The sequence below is a fragment of the Zootermopsis nevadensis genome, unplaced genomic scaffold (genome assembly GCF_977971745.1).
Source record: "Zootermopsis nevadensis isolate Lab colony 2312 unplaced genomic scaffold, Znev_1.0 Znev_ptg000017l, whole genome shotgun sequence".
Taxonomy (NCBI): Eukaryota; Metazoa; Arthropoda; class Insecta; order Blattodea; family Termopsidae; genus Zootermopsis; species Zootermopsis nevadensis.
In genome coordinates this window covers 4,046,379-4,064,950 of record NW_028259149.1, presented here as the reverse complement: position 1 = coordinate 4,064,950, position 18,572 = coordinate 4,046,379, and the positions used below count along the sequence as shown (strand labels likewise).

The 18,572-nt window shown below is 38.1% G+C and overlaps 1 protein-coding gene across 4 annotated transcripts in view; it reads right to left on the bottom strand.

The window, feature by feature from the left end:
- LOC110838410 (uncharacterized) overlaps positions 1-18,572 on the bottom strand; it is a 152,308-nt gene that overhangs the window by 31,318 nt on the left and 102,418 nt on the right. For all 4 annotated transcript variants that reach the window (XM_087350152.1, XM_087350151.1, XM_087350149.1 and 1 more), the window contains exons 5-7: positions 11,375-11,475; positions 1,521-1,721; positions 894-1,092 (exon numbers count right to left, since the gene is read on the bottom strand). In XM_087350152.1, coding sequence (XP_087206278.1) covers positions 894-1,092; positions 1,521-1,721; positions 11,375-11,475 — 501 coding nt within the window. The remainder of the gene's footprint in view (positions 1-893; positions 1,093-1,520; positions 1,722-11,374; positions 11,476-18,572) is intronic.

Below are 18,572 nucleotides of genomic sequence, written 5' to 3'. Positions count from 1 at the left end.
TAGTTTAATGCTATAACGCAATAGGAAAAATGCGTTTTCCACTTCACTTCAGTTACTGTGACGCGACGGAGAGCGTCTACTTGCCAGGTGGTCTACATTCAGGCGTATGAAAATGAAACTGCTAAGATAAGTAAACATTTAAAGAGCTTAATTGAGGGGGGAAAGAGGGTGGAGAAATGGGGCATTGTGTGGGAAGGGAGAAGGGAGAGATTTTAAGACAGTATAGATTCTACAACCACGAGAAGAAAATGACGGACAAAAACACGGAGCTGAAGAAAACTAATCAATTTGTGAGTTACAGTTGGAGTTAGTAGGAAGAAGTATGGGTAGAGTGAGTTGCAGTGAGAAGTTGGACAGTTTCTCAGGGGAAGGGAACCGCATTTTAAATGAGTAGGGAGGTATAATAGGAAGTTTCGAAACAAACGTCCCATTCGAATGGTTCACCACAGACGTAGAGTGGGCGAGGAACGCAGATGATAGATAAATGCACACAAAGATGGAATCGAAGACATACAACATTACGAAATTCTCATTTTCAAACTACTATAAAGCAATTATAAATTAAGCAGATCATCTATCGCCATCATCAAATTTTTTTTAAACACGTTTCTCTGGCAGATAACTAGACTCGGTAAGCCTCGAAACGTCAGCATAATTCAAAATACGAGTACATTTTCGTTTCAGAATATATTTACGATATAACGTCTATAAAATCGTCGTTGCATTTCAACAAATTTTCCTCGTATGTAACCCCGCGGCTCGCGAGCCGATAAGAAACAGTGGATGTACGTAGCCTCACGTCTTGAAAAGTCTGAGAACACCTGGGCTTATATACCACGAAAATTCGTCAAGTGATAAAACGAATAAGGTAAGGGAAGGTTGTATGTACTTACAAGGGCTCCTTCTCCAGGACAAGCTCCTCGAAGTCCAGGACGATGCGGTACCCAGAGGGCGCGATGATCTCAGTGTCACACTTGGCGTTGTCTGGGTACTGGTGCGGGAAACCAGGACTCACCACGGTGACTCGAGGCTGTTCCCTGCTCAGAGCCACCGTCCGGTTGCACTCGGACGGCCACACCTCCTTGATCGTCACTGTACACACAGGAAGAGCGGGGACAAAATATCAACAACAGTGACTCCTTGTCGACACGTTCGACGTAGCACATCCCCTCTCTTATACAGACACTGAAGATGGCTAAGCAGGATTTGCGGTCTCCACGGGTCTTCTGGAGTTGTAGCGCCGTGTAGACTTGTAGAAGTTTTCCATCATTTCAGAAGTCCTTGCTGCCTCGAGGTTCAGGGCGATGACGTTGGTTAACTCCTACCAGACTACACGGCGCTTAAACCCAGAAGACATCCGTCTATAAAGATAAATGTTCTCTGCGGTGCTGCACCGTTTAGTCTATTAAGTATTGATCGACGTTTCAGAGGTGTCTGATGCCTGTATCATCAGAGCGATGATTGTGATGTACAATCCGGCGTATCGTATATCTGCTTGGACTGTGTTAACGTTCGCTTACCTCCGGTACGAAGACGTTCACACAGAAATAGGTTCGGTGTTGAACAATCCCGGTCATTCCACATGAAGGAGTGGGCGAGCTTCTCGTTGGCCGGCGGCATGTGGTAAGTTCGACGCAGCTCGACGCAGTCCTGCTCGCTGTAACCATCGTCATTTGGCTGGCGGTTGTAGTGGTTATGTTGGGCCCAACCGGGGAACCAGTCTGCAAGAACAAATCGTGTTCCTCAGGAGAGAACACTACACAACCCAGTGTCACCCAACACTGAGACCGGAAGGAGGCTGTATACGAAGTTTCACCCAGAAACTGCGTTGGTTAGAAAAATTTCAGGCTCTCATGACTGTCTTCTGGGCTTTCGCGCCGTGTAGTCTGGTAGAAGTCTTCCGACGTTTCAGAGGCAGCAAGTACTTCTCAAATGTCGGCAAATTTCTACCAGTCTTCGCGGTGCAACAGCTAAGAAGACTGCCATCTTTAGCTCTGTAGTGCGCCGTGAAATATTTTGGTTGTGCGCCAAAGTTTCAGAAGAACACACTGAAGATGGAGGCAGTACGCGTATAATATAGACTAAGAAACAGATCAGATTAAAATTTGCGACATGCAAAGTTCTTGGCAGTCCATGAGGCATCTGAAACCATGTCGACGTTTCGCTTGTTGTACGTTCCTGGCTTTTCGTTCTGTGTGTACCTAAGGTGACGTTCCCTGGCCTGTTCAATTACCGACGCAGGTCGCAGGTGTACGTCTGAACGAACAAATGGGACTGCGATAAAATCTCTGCTCCGGTTATCCTACGCATCTCGCGTAAAATTATTATTCCACTGAAACTGTACAGTTGGTGTACGATTTGAGAGTCTGTTTTTATGTCTCTTGCTTAGGTTACGAGAAATTACAATATATTTTGTAATTACTCGGCATTGAATCAGAAAGAAATCTTAGGGCAGAACACACAAAACTGGTTACCTCGTGTTAGAAGGCTGAAAGACATCAGACACCCCAAATAACTTCTTGAATATTGACCTGTCGAAAAATAAAATCCTAGACGACAAGAAGGTTAATCTTGAGGTCCAACCATGACATTCACTGACCAGATTTCCTTATCAAAAGAAGAATCTATGGTTATATGAGATTTAAAAGTTGTTATGACAGTGAATATGTCGATCCCGATCTTCCGGGAAATACTGCCGGCTGGTAACTGTAGAAAGATACGAAGATTCAGAGGAACATATTATGTCCGTCTTCAGTCCTGAAGATGGAGGCAGTACGCTCCTTCGAAACGTTGGCACCCACCTACAATTCCATCCGGCAGTTTTTGCCCACAAGACCAATGCAGACTAATTAACGTTACGACAATGACTATGGAAGTTTTCAGATGTTGATATTTGTCAGACTACGTATCATAAATTTAATTTTGGAGGTGATATAGAACTCTGCAAACTGTTAGCGGGACAAATACGAAATCGGATAATTTGTTATTCCCACAAAGAGATGAATTCTTCCTAAACAAATTACTTTAAATATTACGTCATTTAGATTTAAAGTCTGTGATAAGATAAAATAAGCGAAATGTTAACTCCAGTTTCCAGGAGGTCTATAAAAATTTTACAAGTATATTCTGTGCTATTTTACAACACGGCAGCTGCGTTAGCCTTTACTTATTGCGGACATTACAAATTTTTAGTTGTAAAACAAATAAAGAGCGCTGATATTAAACTTAAAACAAATTATATTGATTTGTATTTTGTGAGACATATTTCTGCGCACTAGGGTTTGTCGGTTTTTAAAAACCGGTTTTTTTGATAAATTTGTAAAATTCGAAAACCGGTTTTTAAAATTGAAAAAACCGGTTTTAGATACTAGAATTAATATGTAAAAATTTATGTTAAATGAACTAAAAAATTTAAAGACTGAAATTAGTTCCAAATTATTAAATGCTTTAGAAGTACGAATTCAAGAAAGAAGACAAGTTGGATTGGTAACCCTTTTGCTATATTTGCAAAATCTACAAAACATTTCAACAAAGAAATCTAGTGTATTTCCAGTAGCTTCGAAACTCGATATTATTAAGTTATCTGGAAAAATATTGTCTAGAATATATCCAAATTCTTGTATGGAAACAGATTCCGATGATGAATATATCGGAGACGGAGAAACTGTTAATCAGGGCAGTGCTCTAAAAGAAGCCATGGAAAAAATCAATTCATAGGTTTCTTGAGGAACCTGAAGAAATAATATCAAATCCGAAAACCCTGAAGACCGAATTTTCAGTATTTGAGGCAACCAATAAAAGAACAAAGAATTTAGATTTATTATTTGATGCCCTGAAAACGATAAAATCAAGTTCAATAGCCAGTGAGAGTGTATTTTCTATTTCAGGCAATTTTGTATCTAGAATAAGAACAAGATTAAGTAATCGTTCAGTGGACATTATATGTTTTTTGAAATCATATTTCCTGAAGAAAAATACTAAATGGAATAAAAATTTATAATTTATATTTTGTACGGATTTTAGTTATTTTAGTTTTTCTATTTGGTTTTGTATGGAGTATATTTTATTTTGTTATATTTTTGTAGTTCCATAAATATTACATAAACTGAAATTTTTTAAAATAAGTATAAATATTTTTTTACTGTTTAATTATATTTTTTGTAAAAATTCGAAAACCGGTTTTTTGGAAATACTTGAATTCGAAAACCGGTTTTTTCAAAAGTCGGTTTTTGTATAAACCCTACTGCACACCGAAAAATGATCCGAATAAAGCCTGTGTAGTTTAGCAAGGTCTCTATTTGCTTTACGTAAGAATTGCTGCGTCACACGTTCCTATCATTTTAAACTAAATGAAGCCGTTGTCTGTAGTGGCCAGATATTAAAAAATAATAACACTGTCCTCCAATAACTTCTCTGCAGACTCTATTAAATCCAGGGCTGTGGAGTAGGAGTCAGAAGCAATTTTAGGTGGAGTCGGTAAAAATGTACCGACTCCGACTCCGACCTCGATATAAAAATCTTAAGAACAATTTCTATACCGTGTATGGAGATTCAACGACGCGTTGAGCCACATAGTGTGGGAATAATGATTTGTAGCTTTGGCTCCGGTACCTTAAGAATACAAACTGTCTACAAATCAACCGATTTCTGTAATAACAATTAGACGTATACTTAAATATAGGTTATAAGTCTAAAAGAAGTAGGCTGATGATTCACGTGGTGGTGATAAAATCTCTTATGGTGCCATTTAACATTTCATATATATACATATTGAGCTTTTATGAAGGGGTCGGAGTCGGAGTCGAAGCCGGAGTCAGTGTCGGAGTCGAAGATTTTAGTACCGACTCCACAGCCTTGATTATATCTACCAAATTTAATCGAAATCCGTTCACTAGTTTCGGCCAGTAGACGGTCTCATTTTAATATGTAAATTTTAGGGATGTAGTTTAAAAATAACGGAACACATTTGTAAGGAAGAATGCAAATGCTTAGCAAAACACAACTTTATTTCAAAAAATCTTTATTTCCGTTTTACTTCAGCTGTTAACAGTCGGGCGGTGACGAAAGGAGGGTACGTTCTTCTTATAATATTAAGGACACGTAAACGTAGTTAAACTAATTAGGAAAATTAATTAACCAACTTTAGCTGAAATTAATTTGGGGGAAGAGAGAGGCAGACAGGCAGACAGGCAGACAGACAGACAGACAGGGAATGTATATGTTGCAGAGAATAAGGACCCCCCGCTTGGAGCATTAACAAAACATTAGCTTCTCCTGCTGCGAGTATATACACCCGACTAAATTCAACAGGGTAATAAAACATTTCAGGAATAATTCTGAAACAACCCTCATCCCTTACCACAGTCCACTACAAAGATATTTTCTGCAAACCACACGAAGAAGAAATGATTTATAATCGTATATTTTGAGAACTGGAAACAAACGGAAAAGTAATTAAGTATCCTTCGGAAAACCTTTTGAACTGTTGAATGCACATTAAAATTTATAATAACGACTAACATACACTGAACATTCCACTGATACAGAAGGGTAGAGACCTTTTAAACTGTAAGGGCGGCCGCACACCAACTGCGTCAAGACAAGCATCAATGCATGAGACAAAAGACGCAGTCTTGCTTCATTCGTGATTCAGACTCGAGTCCGCACACCGAAGTAGTACGTGTTTGCGTCTTATCATATCTTCTCTAGTTGATTCTTGGAACGGTTATATCGTGTAAACCTAATAAAACAGACAATATAATACGGGCAATCTGTGTCCTCCATAACTTCATCAGGTTAAAGGAGGGCTTATTTAGCGAGCAGAGTCTAGGTAAAGATGATGACCATGACAAAGGCAGTTGTGAATCTATATTCCAAAACTTGCAGCCCTGCTGCAGAAGAGCAACTACTGAGGCCGTTGAAATGAGGGAACATTTGTGTTCTTACTTTTTGAAGAAAAAAAAATGTAGCTCTTCATTGGCAGTACACACTTTAACATAAATCTTTTCGTTTTATGTGGGAGTGAGAGCAGACTTGTACGAAACGAGCTTATGCTCAATGTGTATAATAGTTAATTCAGTCATTAGCTCATTAAAATAAAATTAATCAGTGCATTTACCATCTACGTTTACTTCTTTTGAAACTGCATGCCAAGCTTTATCAACCTCGTCCTTGTTTGAGTGGCCCGGGGTCGAATAATCGTATATTACCGGGAATTTCTCAACCTTCTGCACTATCTTAATATTTGTTTACTCTTCACTCATGTCGATAACGTACACTGGTGCTGTTCCTTGAGTACTGATGTCTCAGTCTTGACGCACAGAAAAGGAACATGCCGAGTCTTGCTGCACGTGTCTGCAGCATGAAGCTGACGTCAGCATCATGACTCAGACCGGTGTGCGGCAGTTTTCATAATCTCATTCGTTTCAACTGTGATCCTTTCTTTGCGTCATGTCGCAGACATCGTGTCTTGACTGTTACATGCCTTGACGCATGCCGGTGTGCGGCCTACCTAATGATTACCAGAGAAGTTTGATTTTGTATAAACGTATTGAAATCTAAAAATAGTTTGAATTCCATATGGCATAAATTTGTGGTCAAATTGGACAACTCTTACATTCTTGACCTGAATTGCATACTGTTTACTGTATTACCGAAAACGGAGACAAATATCTTCATATTAAAAATACCGTGTAGATTTAAGACCGAAATAAAAGCATTTCGAAACATAAAAACAAACCTTACTGACTGATTCCTGAGTTGTTTATTGATGCTGTTTTAACTACACAGCTCTCGTATAACGTCGAATGCCAAGATGTTACTGTTTTTATAAACTGGGACGGATGTGGAAAGATAACGATGTTGACTTCTTTAAGATACCGACCCGTCAACTTTGGAGGGATTGAGGAAACCCAATATAAACCTCAAAGAGGACAGCCAATGTTCTGCGGCTCCAGATTCAAAACGGGAGCACGAATTACAGGCTTCAGTTTTATGGACCTCTGTTCTTATCAGATTTTGAAACTAATATCAGGATCAAGTGCCTAAATTCAAACGCAGAATGTCAGAGATAAGAACACGTCGATCTATTGGTGATATTATTTTCCGGTTCCTGGTGGCTGATCACTTGTCATTCCGCCTCAGCAGCTATTATACAGGGTGATTCAAAAGTTTAGGGCCAAACTGAAAGAGCTTATGGAGGGACTCAGAGAGAACAACTTTCGAATAGGAATCCATGTCCTCCGAAGTTATCCTGAGTCAGTCGAGGCCATTGAAGGTAGGGAAGTCTGATAACATACCGCTGACATAATTTGGTTTGTGAGATTGCTAATGTAATCCTTGCACATTAAAAAAAACAAAATTAAGCTAGTAGGAGAATAGCAAAGTACGATTATTTCAGCGGTATGTTATCAGACTTCCCTGTCTTCAATGGTCTTGACTGACTCGGGATAACTTCGGAGGACATGGATTCCTAATCGAAAGTTGTTCTCTCTAAGTCCTTCTATACGCTCCTTCAGTTTGGCCCTCACTTTTTGAATCACCCAGTATATTAACTAATCAAGAACGAGATGAACGCCGCATGGGGATGAGGGTGCAAAATCCAATGCCTCTGCATTCCGTCTACACTTTTTTGTGAGATTCTCATTATTCTTTGTGACCTCAGTAAATAAATACCTACCTAAAACTCTTGTCTAAATGTTTGATTTAATAAAACAAATAATTTGAAGGGGTTTCTGCTGCCGGTCCATAAACGTTTTTACTTCTATATAAACTACCTTTACCAGAAGGACAAGCGGGCATTGCCTGCGAACCTTCGGAGCCGGCAAAATATAAATCATCCTCGTAGCAAATGTAGTGTCGCTCTCAACACATTCTCACCCCCTCGCCTCTCTTTCTGTTTCGGCTTCAAATGGTTAAGTACATCAACAACGAATTTGGTTGCAAACACGCATCTCGTGTTGTGTATGGCGCAAAGTGTTTCGTTTAAACACTTTTGTTTTACGGCGTGACAGGACAACACGTCGCCGTCATCAATCTCCGACGTCATCCTTGTCACAAGCGTTACGCCATGACACCCTCCCCATCACGACAGAATCCTTTGTTAGTTTCGCCTCCCATAACATGAAATCCAATTTTTTTTACAGTCCCACTAGACACGGCGAAGCAACTTTTTCAAAGAGTGCGATCAAGATCAATGGCTTCATCAAGTACCGGGACACATCGCGACTCAAGTGTTGAAAAAAAGGAGGAGAAATCATAGTTTCTAACGGTGACAACTAATGTCATATCAATCGAACGATTATTGATTTCGATTCTCGAAACTCTTCCCCATCATTTTTCGTAGCCCACATCTCATCTAAATAATATTTAAAAATTCAGTTCTTACCACAAAGAAAACAAAACGCCTAACCATTAAAAGTGCGTTTCTCAACCTATGGTACGTGAACCAATGTTGAGTGGTACGCGAACTAAGCAAGAAAATCAAAAGATAATATAACATAAATAAGTTTTTCCTGAACGTATTTGGTTAGCGGTACATTTAGTGTGTTGAATTAGAATTAGTGTTATACCAAAATTTCTGGATATTAAAAATAAACTGCTCTAGACGCCAACAAATAAATACATAGACCTAATATACTATGTATTTTTCTTCCTCTACTGGTATATTATTAAGCATTTATTGGCTCACATATTATCTCGAATTTTGCTTTCAAATTTAATAAAATCTAGTTACAAAATTCTCCGTGAGATTTCAGGTTCCCACGGCTGCGAGTATGAAGAGAAACACTGTCTTTCTCCACTTTACCCTTAAGTATGTCGAACGCAGTCTGGTCAGTAACCTAACCCCAGAGATTGGCTAGGATCGACTATAATAATGCATTCGTCTGGTCCCTTGTTGTCGAACCAAATCGAGCAGTGAAGCTACCTCGTAACTCTGAAACTCTCTCGTAAATTGAATCTCGCTCACCTGAGACGTGCTCTGGCGGATAAATTTAAGGGAAAATGTACTTTCAGTTCGAACTACAAAATAACTCACAATCATTTAATCCTTTAATACCCCCTCTTTGATGATTCCTCACACGGAATGTGAAGGCAGATTAAAATGGAGATCATGTACGGCATACTAAATACTAACTATGGGTACAAAAAACGTATTTGTACTCTCTTACCCTGGTGGATATAGGGGTAGTATAACTGATGCTAAACAGAAGGGCGACTGGCCACCCATATTTGTGAGGCTTCATTGAGGTTGAGTCCGAGTGCACATAAAATAGACTACTACTTCTTTATGTCCCGGTTTTTTTCGTCAAAAAAGAAAATATTAAGTCGACCGGAGGCTGTCACGTCACTGAAAACCTCGCAAGCGACTCACAATTCGCACCAGAGACACTACTTTAAGAAGTGACCGTCATTCACATCGCTTTCCGCCTTTCGCAATTCAATGTACAAATTAACTCTGCTTATTCTTTGCCAAGCGAACTCCGTAATTGAATTAATCATGGCGTTAAGAGACTTGGTTGTGGGGTGAAACAATATAATATAATAATAACAGCGTTATGAAACTGGATAAAATGGGTTAAATACAACTTAATACATCTGTAAAAAAAATTGACAGTGGAACCACGGTTCCGGAGATTTTGACGTAAATACGTCTATACTGTAAGGAAGTTTATATATTGGCTTTATTCTAAATATTTCCTTTATTCTTTATTCCTACCAGATACGTAGATTTGTGAATCAAGTTTCTCTTTATATGGACGTTGAAACTGTAATCATCGTCCAATTCTCTAGGTAGTAACCTTACCATATTATTAACATCTACTGGAACATTTGGTTACATGTCCCAGTATCCCAAATGCACCCAATTTATGTCTTAACCTCCTAATTTGCATAAATGGAAGTAATGTAATGTAATGTAAAGTAATGTAGTGTAATGTAATGTAATAAAAAGTAATGTAATGTAAATTAATGAAATGTAATGTAATGTTATCTTCAATGTCATCCATCTTGTTGCGATAGCGGATTATTGACGGCAGTAATATAACACAACAATGCCGAGTAAACAGATGACGTTTCCTAGGTAACATAACAATGCAGTTACACTTTTTCGTTTCCCTTTTTCGTAACACTTTTTTGCCGAATGACCCTTCCTTATAGACGTATTTACGTGAAAAAAACATGCACATTCAATAGGTTATTTCCAGCTGCAAAATCACGAATTGAGAACACTTAAAACACAGACCGCTGCACAAAGTTTTGATTACACTTCGGAAGTTGTGTGACGTTGCATTGCGGCTGGGAAGGAAACGTGTGCACGACATTATTTCTCAAAACCAGAAGCTGTCTGATAAATGTTACAGGAGGATGAGTTGTGTTCTGCCACAAGCGCTACTGATTCATCTGCTTACCAGCAGCCAGCGCTACCTGTCAGTTCTACAGTCGCACAACAGAACAAAACACAAAATACCCATGGAAAGACATTTTATGCGAACAAACACTGAAGAAACAAAATTACAATAACTAGAATTATGACGTATAGTACATCTACATGGGCCTGGTTCTGAAATTCAGATGAACACTATGAGTTTACTACTACTACAGAGTGTCCCATAAGTCCGGCATCATAGGAAAAAAATCATATTTTTCTATTTATACAAAACACAATTAATATTTTTCTATTTATACAGGAAATAATGTCTCTGAGAAAGGAAAAACTAATCCAAATAATTCTACGCATAGAAAATCTGAGCCAAAGACCCAGAGTCGTGTTAGCAAACTTGTAAAGTTTAAGGAAACATGATCTATAGCTTTTATTTTTCCTTTTTTTTAGTATTTTTCTCATGATGCTGGACTTATGGAACACTCTGTATACGATTTAAATGTAATTAAGAAACAACAGCTGTTTATTAAATAATACAATTTTTTTGGAAAAACTTCCGAAGCTTATGTTAAAATGTTACAGTTTTTATGGAATCAATAGCAAGAACTATAAGCCAGTAATTGTATTATTTACTGATCTATTTATACTAAAGATACTGACAACCATTTAAAGCCCAGTGGTAACAATATGTACCACATAATTTAATATTTGACTCTGTATTTTTTCCAAAGAATGTATTTGTAAGTAGCGTATGATTCTCGGTACAAACAGCGATTATTTCCCTAAACAACATTAACCAGTCGATCTTTGCAATGGTGAAGTGTGGTGTTTTCTTCGAGGTCCGAACCCAGTTTGTAAGTAATATTATTTGGAGTCTGGCTTTCATATGAAGTTCCTACTTCAAAGCGTAAAAGCACAGCAGCGAGGCTAATTAAAAGGAGAAGTACACATGAAACAAATGGAAACCGGAAATCTACTGTTATCGGTACTTACTGGTGTAAGAGAAAGGAAGTCCATCAGACCACCGGAAGTCGCCCTCGTAAGTCTTGTCCGAAGCTCCGATCCAATAAGAATTGTGGTCCCGGTAACCAGGGCTGCAACAGAACGCATTAGCGTTAGACTTCTTTAGCAGATTCTGACCAGAGTACGAGAGAAGTGTTTGGTGACAGGTAAACTGGTTACGAGGTCTCTGTCCAAGGGGGTCTTCTGGGTTTTATCTGCAGGCTAATTTGTTCCTTTATTTAGACATTTCTTTCGGCGTCGGGGCTGTAGGCGCCGCAACGCTTGGCTTCGGTTTGCTAGCACTCCGTTGTGTGTCGTCCCGGGTCTCGTGTCGGCGTCGACGTCGGGTTGCCAGCGTCTTACTGTAAGGCGTAAGTCTGATTAGGTTAAGTTAGAGGTTATACTATATTATTAAGGTCAATTTAGGTTGGGTTATGCTACTTTTCGTGATGGTTTAGATTGCGACGATCGACATCGGGAAGCCAACGACCCAACGCTGGCGCAAGTATTTTAAAAAGAAAAAAAAATTCCTCCGGACACAATTCCACAGAATTTACTCGCAAATATTAAAAAAAGACAGTCCTTAAAATTAAAATAATAAAAATAAAGGTGTGTTACAAAGTGGAAATTTTAAGTAAAGAACAGGAAGGGAATTTAAAATTCATGTGTTTATTGCATAGAAAAAATTTCGCAATGAGCAGCTTAATAATTTGTAACCTTCATCAAATATTACTGAGATGATAAAATATACGATTAAATTGTCAGGGAATATAGCATAAGAGAAATGCACGCAAAACCTTGGTCGAAACATGAAAAAGAGGGAACATTTTGGACACCCAGTGCGGGAGGAATGTTGTTCCAAGATGAAATATAACTTTGCTTCTTATTTATCGTTAAATATATCTATATTCTAAATAAAAAAAAATTGGGGCATGCGCGCATAGGTAACAGCATTAACGTGTTTACCAAATTTCGACCTGTACACCTATAAGTCACACGTTAACAAGTTATTATTATTAATATTATTATTATTAACTTGTTCTCAACTGAAAATAAAACATTTTTTGTCTTCTGAGATGTTGCGCCATACAATATGGCAGAAATTGACGGACGTTTCAGAGGTACTTATTGCTTTCATCATCAGGGCGATATCTAAACGCGGTCAGTATCAGACTACGCGACCCAACATCCCAGAAGACAGCCATCTACAACAAATCTCCGGTTGGCTATTGAAAACGAAGCATTTTAACGTTCTCCGTTGGCATTTACAAATTAAAGAAAAAGCCGATAAGAAACTATTATGACAGATATTCCCCTGATCTCTGTCAGTAAAAGTATAAAAAACAAGTCGCAAGGAAGAGATTTCTGGATCATATATCCAGGAGGGGAAGAGCAGCATTTCTTCAGAACGCGTCGAGTAGAGCTACCTGAATTCACAAAGGACTTGAAGACAAAAGAAGAGATCGAAAGCTGGAGAAAACGCGAGGGGGAGGGGTGATTAAACGAGCACTCAGACCATTTTTCACCTCTCGGGAGGACAAATGCACTAGTTCCGGGCTCGTAAGCAGCAAAAGAATTGTCAGGCCGAGGACAATGACTTCTGCCTCTGGATTAAAAAGTTTCATTACACAACGTCTCTTGAAAAGTTTATATAGACGACAGTCGTAAATTACAAATTTTTTAATCCATCAGAAATGATATAACATGGTTAATTAGGAACGGCATTACCGTTACGTATCATTAATACTTTAAGAAACACTGAAAAATAACAAATTGCTCAGGTTGCGTTAGATGGGATTAAAAAATGACTGTCTTTCAGGAAAGATCACCAATTAAAAGTGTCTGAAAAACAGTGTCGAAGAGAATACCTCAGCCTAAGAAAAATGAGGTAAATAATTCAGGATCTGTTTTTATAATAATCTAGCGCTGGTTGGTTTTCATTTGTTGTTAAGGGACTTTGGGGCTTATTGGATAGTATATTAGGGGAAGTTGTGCCTCACGAAAAAACTTTTTTCCTCAGTACTTCCATTGAAAAGTGATGATAATATTTTCAAGTGAGTCACGATTACTTCCTTCTACACCTCCATGATTAATGAACTAACTTACCATATCTAAAGAGCCGGTACTTAACTTCAGTACCTGATTTTGCAATGTGAAACAATCAAATAACCAATCATTGTACAGCAACCTGACAAGCCTGCCACAAGCTCGTCTGAACTCATCTACGGAGAATTAGGGTAACAGTCAACCTTGTTCAGTCGTAAGTCCGGCCAATAATTAATTAGGGGCCTAATTCACCGCCCACAGTCTCTAGCGCACAGCCACTTAATTTTCGCCCTTAAACCCGTGTAGAACATCGGCTGCTGCTAATCACCCAAATGCTCGTGGTGAAACGGATTCTTTCTTCTGCACATGAATCACAACTCGATGGGATAAAACGGCCGGTGCGTGAAACTGGCCACTCACCTCTTTACAGTGCCGAGGTTATGAGTGGGTGAACCTATACCTCCACTCCCCCATACGCCTGCATAGCGGGGTGCTTATTTGAGATGGCTCTTTTATGAAACGTTGCACCTCGTCTGGTAGAAATTGACCAATATTTCAGAGGTGCTTACTGCATCTTTGCGAATCGTCCTGATGATGGATGTAGTACGTGTCTACGAAACGTCTGCCAATGTCTACACGGCGAAACATTCCAGAAGATAGAAATCTTCACACTTCAAATATCACTCACATTAACCAAATTTTACTTCGAAACAAGAATGAAAAACAAGATATTAAAATAAAAAATTAACTGCGATCAGCCTTAATTTCGGCAGGAAGTGGGAGGATGATATTATTAAAAAGGATCTTAAAGAAATAATGTGTGAATTAGATTAAACTGTCGATGCTGTTCTGGGAAATTTTATGCAGTACTGTACTTTTATGCCAGTTAGGTAGAGTGACTGAGGAAGACCGTTAAAAATTCAGTAACGGTGGAATCCCAACCAAATGAGGCTAATTATTCCCGAATATAACTAAGCGATCTAATATGAGCTATGGCTAAGAAAGAGAAATTTCAGAATCGGACTTTATATAACACGGTCCCTAGTATTATTATGTGCTTCGTTGGCAGGTGTCTGAGCGGAACAAATAACATTTCTCATTTTACGGAGGAACCAAATTAAAAGTTTTTATAATATTGAATAAACTAAAAGGCTTCACAACACTCTATTGGGGGAAGTTATAACTTTGGAGCAAGCCATGACTTTCAACGACGTCGTTATGCGATCTGGTACATTCAGAAGTTTATTTCGTCTAATAGTTTTTGTAGACAGATAATGGAAGATACTGCAAAAGGCGAATGAAGTTCTGGGAAAGATAAAAGGGCAGATATTTTGAGAAACGTGCTTTACGTTCCCCAAGAATCCAGATCGGGGGCCCATCAACATCTGAAGGTGTGACAAGCACCTCCCATATATATATATATATATATATATATATATATTTATATATATATATATATATTTTAATTTCCGAAGATTCCTCACAATAACTCTTCAGCTGGAAATACAAAATTTTTGAATTTCAAGAGGCTCACACATGGAATAAACTCATGACAACACTTTCGTTTTCCAGTTTTCATACTACATAAAACCTGAAAATAAAACAAAGTGAGAAAGGTTCTCTGAAACGTCGGTAAACTCTACAGCCCAGAAAGCAGCCATCTTCAAACTCACCGCCGTGAAAACCTCAAATCCTATTTACGAAACAAATTAAATATAAAAACGAACTCATTTGAGTCTTGTTTCATAGTCTACAAGGAAGGGGGAAAAGAAGACGATGAGTGAAAACCAAAGTTTAGAAGTTGGTAGTAATGAATTATTTGAAATCACTACCTACTTGATACCTGCCTGACTCACTGCAACTGCGAGGTCTACAAAAGTTCAGTTTCAAACCATTAATCACTTACGCCTAGGGCGGAAGTGGCCACTGCAATCTTCAAAAGGAAACTGCTAATCTGCGAAGTTCGTAATAGCACAAGTACCAACCTATAAGTTGATAATTTCTCACGGGGAAGTCACCACACAGAAAGTTTTCCAAATGCTATATACTTTTATCAGTCAGAAAAATACAAATCTAAATGTTATTCCTTGAGAAAAATATATTTATTTTATTATATGATTCGCTGTGTTTTTTTAACTCTGATTACCTCCATCACAAAAGTCAGCTTATATCCCCAGCCTCATTATGTCAACGTTTTGTCACGGTCCTGCTACCTTGGGGCATTCACAAATTTCACGAAAAGGGCTAACGTATTTATATAATTTCATGACAAAAACAAACATCAAAAAGTTCGGGGAACTGTTTCTATATTATCCCGCAGGATGAGAGAAAAATCCTGAAAAAGAAAAAGTTTGAAATCTTTTATGCAAAAAGGGGATACATCCGAAATGGCCAAATCGTACTGTTGGGTATTAAAATTATTATTCTAAAGCTGCAAGAAGATTATCTCGTGTGCTTGTTAAGGTAAAAAGTAAATAATTTAACAATGGGTTTTCATGAAACACTGAATATTTAAAGCAGTTTTTGCCTCTCCTGATAAAAACAAAATGTAGCATGCCATTGTTGTCCCAGAGTTTGCAATTAGGACGACGACAATGTTCTGTTAAACCGAAAGAACACAGACGCTTTTATTATCAGTTGCATTATTTTTAACTTAAATACTGGCGAAGTGTTCACATCTGTGTTGCTACGGAAACATACGCTGCTAGTTCGTCCTACAGAAAAAACTGTGTTTAAGTACCACAGAAGAAAACTGGATGTGGTCTAGTTAGTCGCTGTGAAGGCCATTAAATGAACTAAATGCCAATACTTCTCCACACTGCAAAAGAAGTGACTACATTTTTTTGCTAAAAGAGGGGAGACATGTTTGCTTAGCCGAAGAGAACATTCATAACGACGCACTTTTCATTAAAGACAGTGGTTTTGATCGAGTAGCAGGGATTTGTAAGTTCCAAGAGGTTAAGAGGGTGTAGGCCTGCTAGGTCCCGGTACGTGGAAGTAATATTTCACTGAAGGGAGGCGATATTTAAAATCCCGAAGATAAATGAGGTACTACCGCGAAGCTGTTCTCCAGGATAGCAGCACAAAAAGGTCTAACTACATCTATCTGGGTAATCTAACAGTGATGGTGATTACGCCTGAAAAATGGCGAAAACAAACATTTAAGTGCAACTTAAAACAGCATAAAATGAACCGAAGTTGAATTTAACCACGGATTTCAAACGTGACTAAAATCTGACGCATTTAGAAAATCTGGGATCGGACTGTTTAAATGTTTTTATGGAAGAGGTTAAGATGAGCGCGGCGCGTAGCACGAATGAAGAGATAAAGAATGCGTTTAAAACTTTGATTGTGAAGCCTGAAAGAAAGGAGGCGATGGAAGGATAATATTAAAATGGATCTAAAGGAAAGGGTTAGAATATGAGGACTGGATTCATCTGGCTGAGGATACGAACCTATAGCAAGCTCAAGAAAATAAACCTACAGGATTAATAAAGAGACAGCAGTTTTATTTACTAGATGAGCTACTATTAGCTTCTCACGAAGAAATGTGCTGCAGTTTTTATATGCCGTGTGTTACCTTGCAGAGAAAAACGCCTAACAAGAATCTACGTGAAGATATTTCACTGATTTACCAAGATCAACCCTCCAGTTTCTTGATAATTTTTTTCGGTTCTGTTTCGCGTGATTTCTAGAGAATATAGTCTCAGTTTGTACCAAGAGTGTTGGAATAGTGTTTGCATTGGCCACAACTCCACTGAAACTTTTGTCTGCAGAGTGGAGTGTGTTTTACGAGACCGCAAGACATTTACCCGGCTCTCTTAACCACGTTTATTGACATGGAAGTTTGTTCAAATAATTTCCTGGCGTTATGGCGTTAGAATTAACTTGGAAACATCGAATTTCTTAAATCCACAAGCTTCAACCCGTTTCTTTGGACATTCTGAATAATTAAGTAAAAACACATAACACTTTAGTGTACATGTAAGGAAAACAAAATGGGACAATTGACAAATAGTTTTACTGCATGAATAATTCCTACGAAACGTATTTATATTAATATTTCAATACATTTAACAAATTCATAAACTGAAACGCTTATTTAATTTCCAAGCAATAAAAGCCAACACAATTCATCCAGAACCGTCAAACATTTGTCCTAACAATTCTTCCGCTACGTTTATTTAAACTACATTTAAATATTACTTCACGAAATTCCACTGACGCACGTACTACATTCAAATCTTACCTTATCGACAAAATGAAGAAATTTTTTTCACGTCTTATGCATTCAACTATAATTCAACAAACCGGATATCAACCTTCAAGTTTAATGCACGATGTATTTTATTTACAAACATTTTAATACGCTATGCTAGTTAATATAATTCCATGGTATAAGGTCTTAACAGAGCAGTTAATTATATGTATCTTAACTTATCTATCATACAGACTCCGTATCCAGCCCTGAACATGGAGACAATATGTTTCTCCGAAAATTTGGCATCTGCCGACAGTCTACACGGCGCAGAAAACCATAAGAAAAGCAACATTTCCCTTACCACCGTGAAAATATTAGATTTCACATAAAATGTTATTTTTCCATTTCTCCTTTCCTGTCTCCCTCAAAGGCCCAAATGTTCTCATTAGCAATTTTTTTTCAAAAATAATTAATTCATGCTTTTCTCTCAGAACAAGAAGTCGAGTAAAATAATTACATTTTACTTTTATTAATTGTTTGATTTATCTATAGGAGGGACAATGTAAGATAAAAGACTCCGTCTATTTCAGATATATATTTTAATCTTCAGAAAAAAGCTGTATCATGGCGGTCGGAATTTTTGTCTGAAGGTACGCCATCAGCAAAAGAATAACAGCTTCTTTTCTTTATAAAACACTGCATTCCATAACTCTTATCCTTTTAGTAAAAAAGTTTAACAACAGACAATGTAAGTTACAAATTGGGTTACTTTTTCACGTCGAAAAATAACGAGCTAAAGTCTTCTTCTTCTCTACCTCCTTGGCTATAACGAAGCTGGAAAGAGTGTGCAATATTATCAGCCTAGTGCGGTTTGCGGCCCGCTTTTGTCTTTACATTTTAAATTCCAAGTAATGCTACTTGTTAAATTGGCCGGCACCTCAT